This window comes from Rhinopithecus bieti, unplaced genomic scaffold, assembly GCF_001698545.2.
Source record: "Rhinopithecus bieti isolate Rb0 unplaced genomic scaffold, ASM169854v2 scaffold_9899, whole genome shotgun sequence".
Taxonomy (NCBI): domain Eukaryota; kingdom Metazoa; phylum Chordata; class Mammalia; order Primates; family Cercopithecidae; genus Rhinopithecus; species Rhinopithecus bieti.
In genome coordinates, this window is record NW_016806979.1 from 1,394,926 (window position 1) to 1,403,730 (window position 8,805).

Genomic DNA, 8,805 nt, shown 5'->3' on the forward strand with positions numbered 1-8,805 from the left:
AATAAATAAATAAATTAATTAATTAATAATCTGATTTTTTTCCCCCTAAATCTGGCTGTTGGCTTCAAGCACTCACAGGTGCCATGTTGCTCCTGGTTTCTCCTAGTTTCTGCTCTGCTGCCACGTTGGCCCACTGGCCTCCAGTGAAGACCACTGGGTGGTTGAGTGCTCCCCATCAGGGCTGTGAGACATGGGAGCCTGCCTCTTGGGTCTCGTGACTGACTGTTGGTATCTGTCTGCCCCCACTTGTATCCCTGCCCCCACATTGATGTAGATGCATCGGTGGGACCTGGCATGCAGTCTAGCTGTCTGCAGGAGGGAGATTTGGGAAGAGCCACTGACTTCGGCGTCTGCCGCCTCCACGTCCTAGAATCCCACCTGGTCATTTTGGATAGCCTCTGTCACTAACCCTCTTCTTCCATTCCGTTGTTCATTTAATATCCCATATAGAGGTTGATATTCTGTCTCATAATTTCTGTCTGTGAGTCTTTGCCAGTCTAACTCTCAGTTAATTATGTCTCTACCCACTCTTACTCTTACTTGCGTGGTAGTGTGTTACTCTCCTTTTTTTTTTTTTGAGACGGAGTCTCGCTCTGTCGCCCAGGCTGGAGTGCAGTGGCGCAATCTCGGCTCACTGCAAGCTTCACCTCCTGGGTTCATGCCATTCTCCTGCCTCAGCCTCCCGAGTAGCTGGGACTACAGGCATGTGCCACCACGCCCAGCTAATTTTTTTGTATTTTTAGTAGAGACGGGTTTCACCATGTTGGTCAGGATGGTCTCGATCTCTTGACCTCGTGATCCATCTACCTTGGCCTCCCAAAGTGCTGGGATTACAGACATGAGCCACCGAGCCTGGCCAATCCCACTTTTTAAAAGTAGTGACAGTTGGCCGGGCGCGGTGGCTCAAGCCTGTAATCCCAGCACTTTGGGAGGCTGAGACGGGCGGATCACGAGGTCAGGAGATCGAGACCATCCTGGCTAACACGGTGAAACCCCGTCTCTACTAAAAAAATACAAAAAACTAGCCGGGCGAGGTGGCAGGCGCCTGTAGTCCCAGCCACTCGGGAGGCTGAGGCAGGAGAATGGCGTAAACCCGGGAGGCGGAGCTTGCAGTGAGCTGAGATCCGGCCACTGCACTCCAGCCTGGGCGACAGAGCGAGACTCCGTCTCAAAAAAAAAAAAAGTAGTGACAGCTTCCATGTGTGCCTGTGCTTACGTGTGTATGTGAACGCCAATAAAGCAGTGGAGATACATGCAGCCAGCACATGCAGTGTTGGGGGAGGAGGGAGCCTCCCAGAGGCCAGAGGAATGGCTGAGGGAGGTGGGGGCCAAGCAGAGGGTGAGAGGTGGGAGGAGAGGCCCTGAAGCCCAGCAGGTCCATTGTGGCTGTGTGTGCATGCAAAATCATTTAGGTGTATGGAGGCTTCACAGACTTTAAGGTAAAATTGTAAGAGAAATTAAATTCCAGAGAACCTGCATACTGGTCTTTATAATGCCAAGAAACATAGGGGAGATGTTAGAAGAGAATTCTGGTCTTAAAATTAGAAACCTCATTGTTTAGGCCTACAGGGGTGGTTGTTGACATTTGCTTTTTGCAGATATCCGAGTTGGGCTTCCATGAAGCTCAGGTGGTAAGGGAAGGCATCGGCCTCTGTTTGTCATTTGAACAGGCATGGCGATTTGTTGTTCCTGTTTCCCTCGAGCCTTGCTGGGCCCTCATCTGAAATGGAGACGTCAGCTCCACCGGGCTTGAAGGTCTTTGGCGCTCCCAACGTGGTGGAGGATGAGATTGATCAGTACCTCAGCAAACAGGATGGGAAGATTTACCGAAGCCGAGACCCACAGCTGTAAGTGATCCATGGGATTCCAGGGTCCTACATGTGGTGATCTTAATGGGTGAATAAAGGGAAATATTTATAATATGTCCTGTTCTAATAAGTATCTGATGAAGAAATGTAAGTCTGAAGTTTTACTATCTTCAGGTTAAACTTTACTTCCAAGTTATCTTGTTAGCTTTTTATCAGTTTTTGTTGTTATTGTTTTTTAGCTTTTATCAGTTTCAATCTCAAAATATGTTCCCATAAAAACTTTTGAAGCATTGGATACAAAGAGACTGGAAAGGTATTGGGGGAGTTGGGGACCTCACACCAAGTCTTTACTGTGATGTCCTCTGGAGATGCTGACTTCCGTGCAGAGTGGGACGTTAGTCAGCAGCTGCAGGGGAGGGAAGAAGGAAGGAGCAGGTAGTTGTGTGTGCACCCGTGCGAGGTGCGTGCTGTGTCTCTCATTTCGTAGTGGTTGGATGATTTTGACCTGCCACACTAGTGTGCGCTCTCCATCCCTGCAGCGAGCATTTCACTTGCAGAAGATGCTGTGCCTTGGAATATTCCCTCCTTACCTGGGGCTATATGAAGTGTTTATGTATATATATATATTTGTTTGTTTTAGATTTTTTGCAATTCCTTTTAAATAAACCAGTGAGAAGGATCTGAGTTTACACTTGGCCATGTGAAATTTATCTGAGCGAAGGTTGTCTCTGCAGTGGAGTCGTTTTCAAAATGCATCACTCTGTAGATGTGATGGGGTGCTGACTTTGAGATACTGGGATTCCAAATGCTGCATTAGCAACTTTTATGTCTTAGCTCAGAGAACCATAAATGGCGCTCAGCTGCCATTGGCATGGAGCCACTCTGTAGCCATAGCCATTAGCTGGCATGCCTTTTCCATTTGTGTTTCCTCCCAGGGGCCTGGCGCTGGCTTGCTTGCATGATCTGTTTTCATTGCTTCATTAGCAGCTTTTGAGAGAGAGAGCATGTGTGTGTGTGTGTGTATGTGTGGATTCTGACCTGTCATCAGGTAGAGCCTGCCTATTTATTAGGAAGTACAGAGACCACCTCTGTTTCGAAACACAGAGCCTACATGCATCTAAGAATTCCGACTCCATTTAGAAAGGGATCTGATGGAGCCCCAGAGGGACTGCCACCGGCGTCTCACCACCCCACCGCTGCCTTCACGTTGTGTGTGTTGTGCTCCCAAGGCTTCTGTGACTGAAAATGTCAGAAACCCATGGGACAATTTTTTTTTTTTCTGTTATTTCCCAAAATGCACATGAAGTAGGTATTTTCCAAACTTGGATTATTTATGCACTGCTCTCAGGCCCTTTGCCATGTTCACGTACCAGCTTTGTTATTTATTTAACACTTTAAATGGACTTGGCCGGACACAGTTGTTCATGCCTGTAATCCCAGCACTTTGGGAGGCTGAGGCGGGTGGATCACCTAAGGTCAGGAGTTCAAGACCAGCCTGACCAATATGGTGAAACCCCGTCTCCACTAAAAATACAAAAATTAGCCAGGTGTGGTGGTGTGTGCCTGTAATCCCAGCTACTTGGGAGGCTGAGATAGGAGAATCACTTGAACCCAGGAGGTGGAGGTTGCAGTGAGCTGAGATCGCACCACTGCACTCCAGCCTGGGTGACAGAGTAAAACTCCGTCTCAAAAAAAAAAAACAAAAAAACCCAAAAAAACTATTTTATTTGTTTTTTTGAGATGGAATTTCACTGTTGTTGTCCAGGCTGGAGTGCAGTGGCACAATCTCAGCTCATTGCAACCTTCTCCTCCCAGGTTCAAGTGATTCTCCTGCTTCAGCCTCCCTAGTAGCTGGCATTACAGGCACTTGCCACCATACCCAACTAATTTTTGTATTTTCAGTAGAGATGGGGATTCACCATGTTGGCCAGGCTTGTCTTTAACTCCTGACCTCAGGTGATCCACCCATCTCAGCCTCCCAAAGTGTTGGGATTAGAGGTGTGAGCCACCACCTTCGGCCAGAAAACTACATAAATTGACTTTGAGTTCGTTCACTTTTATCTTTGGTTTGTGTCATTTTAAGCAGTCGATCCCCATGAAGTCACAGGTTTGATGTGCGGGTCAGTTTTTTCTCATTCATATCAACATAAATAGTAAACTGCTGGGTGTGGTGCTGCACACCTGGAGTCCCAGATACTCGGGAGGCTGAGGTGGGAGTGCTTGAGCCCAGGAAGTCAAGGTTGCAGTGAGCCATGATCACCACTGCACTCCAGCCTGGGCGATAGAGTGAGAGCCTGTCTTTAAACAAAACAAAACAACAATGAAAATATAAACGTTCATCCATGTGCCATCTGGAATATAACTCCATGTGGGCACAGAAACACTGTTAAAGTAGGACGTACGTGTGAGATGGCAGCAGCGGAACACCGACATCCTCACTGCCCTGCCTTTTTCTGCCTTGTTACTCTCCTCAGATGCCGCCACGGCCCTTTGGGGAAATGTGTGCACTGCGTCCCTCTAGAGGTGAGAGTCTCTGCGGAGTAAGTTCTGGGCCGGTGTGGGGGGCTGCGGGTAGACAGCTGTCTTAAGTGCTTTCCCTGAGTCCATGCACTTGGTTGTAGTGGTTCAAAGAACTTATCTATTTATTGCCCTGGGCCTCATATTCCCCCTAGTGCAAGCTGCACACAGGATGAGCCTTTATTTATGGAAGTGACCTTCTCGCTTGATTATGAATGGCTGAAGCATTTGTGTGGCTGTGATAAAGGGGCAGCATTTACAGCAGGCTCCCTGGACAATCCTTTTCAGATCTGACACAAAGCTGAGTCTGTCGGCTTCCGTGCTTATCATTGTTTTGATTTACTTTGCCTTGAATCTCACATCTCTTGTACTGGTTTGTCCTGGTGAGATTGAGAGTTACCATAATAATGCTGACTGGAGCTGTTAATGCTGGATTTACAGCGGGAAGGCCAACCTGATTTTCTTCATGAGGCATCTCTTGCATTCTTGTGGCATTTCTTTTTGCAGAATTTTCCTGAAACTCATTTGACTTAGAACGTTTTGTTTTTGATAGAGATTCATTTTAATCTTGAAAAGATAACTGGCACACAAAGAAAAACTTGCTTCTGGCTATGTGCTGTTGACACCTGTAGTCCCAACACTTTGGGAGGCCGGGGTGAGAGGATCACTTGAACCTAGGAGTTGCTGAGCCTGGGCAACTCTTTTTTTGTATACCCTGTCTCTACAAAAAATTTAAAAAATTAGCTGAGTGTGATGGTTCACACCTGTAGTCCCAGCTACTGGGGAAGCTGAGGCAAGAGAATCACTTGAGGCTGGGAGGCCGAGGCTGCAGTGAGCCTTGATTGTGCCACTGCACTCCAGCCTGGGCAACAGCGTGAGACCCCATCTCTAAAACAATTAAATTGGCTGGACTCAGTGGCTCATGCCTGTAATCCTAGCACTTTGGGAGGCTAAGGCGGGTGGATCACGAGGTCAAGAGTTTGAGACCAGCCTGGCCAATATGCTGAAACCCCGTCTCTACTAAAAATACAAAAATTAGCCAGGCATGGTGGCGCGTGCCTGTAGTCCCAGCTACTTGGGAGGCAGAGGCAGAAGAATCGCTTGAACCCAGAGGTGGAGGTTGCAGTGAGCAGAGATTGTGCCGCTGTGCCATTGTACTCCAGCCTGGGCGACAGAGTGAGACTGTCTCAAACAAACAAAACACACAAAAACAACAATAGCGAAAATCAATTAATTGAAAAAAGAAAAACTTGGTTCTGACCTAGAGTGGTAAGGGAGACCCCAGTATCTGCTTTGGCTGTGGGCCTTGACTTGCCGAGGCCATGCTGCCTGGCCTCTGTGCACGGCGGAGGCTCAGCGCCTGGAGCACCCGGCAGGTGTGACTGCACTTGCTTACTCTGTGTCTTGGCAGCCATTCGATGAGGACTATCTAAACCATCTCGAGCCTCCTGTGAAGCACATGTCCTTCCATGCCTACATCCGGAAGCTGACTGGAGGGGCTGACAAGTAAGCAGCTTGCTATAACCTGGTTGTGCGTAAATTCCTTTTTGTGTATCTGGCAGTTGTTGCTTATAGCCACTGAATGTGTGAATGAGAGAAGTAAAGATGAGAAGGGGCCACACGCCTTTGAATGTTACCCTGGTTCTATATTTATTTATTTTTTATGTACACATATATGGTTTTTTTTTTGTTTTTTGTTTTTTTTTTTGAGACAGAGTGTGGCTCTGTCGCCCAGGCTGGAGTGCAGTGGTGCAATCTTGGCTCACTGCAAGCTCCGCCTCCCGGGTTCACGCCATTCTCCTGCCTTAGCCTCCCGAGTAGCTGGGACTACAGGTGCCTACCACCATGCCCAGCTAATTTTTTGTATTTTTAGTAGAGGCGGGGTTTCACTGTGTTAGCCAGGATGGTGTAGATCTCCTGACCTCATGATCCGCCCACCTCGACCTCCCACAGTGCTGGGATTACAGACGTGAGCCACCGCGCCTGGCCCCACATATATGTTTTTAAGAGGTGGGGTCTCACTATGTTGCCCAGGCTGGTCTGGAACTCCTTGGCTCAAGTGATCCTCCTGCCTTGGTTTCCCCAAAGTGCTGGATTACAGGTGTGAGCCACCTCGCCTGGCCAACCTGGTTCTAGAAGGGAGCTAGCAAGGCAGTGACTGTGCAGGCACCTGGTTGCGTAGCCACAGTGCAGTGTCGGACAGAGGCTGTTCCCACACACGCCGCCCTGGCAAGATAGCATCTGTGATGGTGGCCTGTTGTATCTGTGGTCTGAGTTCATTCTCTGCTTTTCAGAAAAACAACTACCCTGTGATAATCTCAGCTCCCCCACTTCAGTGCCTGGCAATCCTTTCCCTAGAGTCCGGCCTCTGAGTCAGCTTGGTTTTCAGCCACAGCAGGGGCTGCAGCCACTTGTCCTCAGGGTACCACAGTAGTTGCCCGCAGGCTCAGCCAGGTAGGCACAGGTGGTAGCAGTGGCCAGAGAGGGGTGAACTTATCATTTTGATTTCTTTTAAGCCATGGCAAGTCCTTGCCTGTACGACCTTCTCCTGTTGGCTCTCTGTACACCCTACCAGAAAGTAACAGGCTTCAGCTATTATTTTGTAATTCCTGTCAGTGCGACAAGAGGAGATGGTGGCTGAACTGAAGTCAGCAACATTTTGTGAAGGATGTCATGTTCGCCTGATTGTAGCTTTTGTCTGACAACCCGCTGACATCCTAAAATGACTTTTTAAAAATGTTAGACCAGAAGAAGAAACCTACTAGAAGCCCACTATTGCTTGTCCGTGGGGAAAGCTGTGGAACTCTCTGGACTAAGGAGCGGGTGCAGATTGATTGTAGTGAAAGAGACTTGGTCAGCCTTTTGTCAGTCTAGGTCAAGGAGCACGGTTTCCAGTGGGGGCGTGCTTGTGGCTGCCATGAACATGCAGATTTGGTGACGAGTCATTTCTTCCTAGATGCTGTGATACCAAAAATGGCTCACCACAAAAAATGATCAGTATGTGAGGTAATGCATATGTTAATTAGCTTAATTTAGCCATTCCGCAGTGTGGACATGTTTCAGAATATCATTTCTTACACTGTAAGTATATAGTTTTATCTGAAAACGAAACCTGACGTCCACCTTAAAGATACAGATTTTTTTTTTTTTTGGTCATTTATGTTTCAGTAAAGCTGGAGAAAAGAAAAGTTCAGAGTAGGGTCCAGGACTTTCTCATTGACAATTTTCAACAGTAGTTTTATTTTAGCTTAAAGCAGTGAAGATGCCTTAATTATATATCCTAATCAGATTTTCCCATGAATAAGAAATTTTACAGATATCTGAGTACTGGGCTAATGTCAACGTTGCTGATAATTTAATGAAACCTGTACCAGCCTCATGTCCGCTCAGTGGCACAGGTGACATCAATAGATATTCTGCAGTATTCTTGCAAACTTTCTTGCATGTTAGTGATAGATAGTAAAAAAAACACCACAGTTTGGTAGGAAAGTAGTTGTGTGTTTCTGTATGGTTGAAGTGTGTGGGACAAGCTAGGATTCGGAATGTGCTGGAACTGCAGGTAGAGCTTCCATTAGAAACATCCTTAGCACATCTTCCCTGCTGCTGCCACGTGCTTAGCTCCTGAGATGCTATTCAGGAGGTGTAAGATACTTAACATGTAGCTTCCAGCCTCTTGCTCAACTTCTCACCAATGTGATGTTTAAGTAAGTTGCTTCTCTTCTACGTAGGGGAAATTTGTTGCCCTGGAGAACATCAGCTGCAAGATTAAGTCAGGGTGCGAGGGGCACCTCCCGTGGCCGAACGGCATCTGTACTAAGTGCCAGCCGAGCGCCATCACGCTGAACAGACAGGTGAGATGTTCCCTGTCTGTCTAGATTTGTTTTCATGGCTGAGAAATGAGTATTTCCAGAAGAGCCCCTTGGAGTGGAATGCCATCAGCATCTGCGTGGCGGATTTTCAGTACTGTTTGATGGATTGAATGACCCTTTTGTGGAAGGGGTACACTGAATATGTCATTTTAAGACTTCTTGCTCTTGGAGGTATGGAGTGTGAGCCCTCAGTTCTCTTTTTTGCTGGCTCATATGGAGGCAGAATGTTCCTGGTGATTATTTAAAATCCTCAGTGGTTGTGAGGAAACTGGCTCTGAAGGTTGGTAAAGGGGCACCCCTTGGACCAGCTCTGAGCACCCGTCCAGGCTGGCTTAAGGAGAGAATGTGGCTCAGGAAGGAGGGGCGTTCAGCCTTTCTGGATGTTCTGCTCTCGTTGTCCCGCCTCTGAGAGTAGGCTGCCTCGCCTTCCTGCTGCCACTGTGCCCTTGGAGAAAACGGCTCCTTAGAGAGAATTCCGTGGCCTCCTTGACTTTTTTGGAAATCTCCTGTGTTCTCCATTTCTTTTTTCTTCTTGAAAACTACTTTATTTTGGCCGGGCATGGTGGCTCACACCTGTAATCCCAGCACTTTGGGAGGCTGAGGCGGGTGGA

The 8,805-nt window shown here is 47.6% G+C and overlaps 1 protein-coding gene across 1 annotated transcript in view; it reads left to right on the forward strand.

Moving 5' to 3' along the window:
- The window catches only part of NPLOC4 (NPL4 homolog, ubiquitin recognition factor), a 65,757-nt gene that overhangs the window by 4,297 nt on the left and 52,655 nt on the right, over window positions 1–8,805 (forward strand). Inside the window, 3 exon segments of the mRNA XM_017879266.1 lie at window positions 1,671–1,847; window positions 4,283–4,331; window positions 5,737–5,831. Coding sequence (XP_017734755.1) covers window positions 1,726–1,847; window positions 4,283–4,331; window positions 5,737–5,831 — 266 coding nt within the window. The 5' untranslated portion in view covers window positions 1,671–1,725.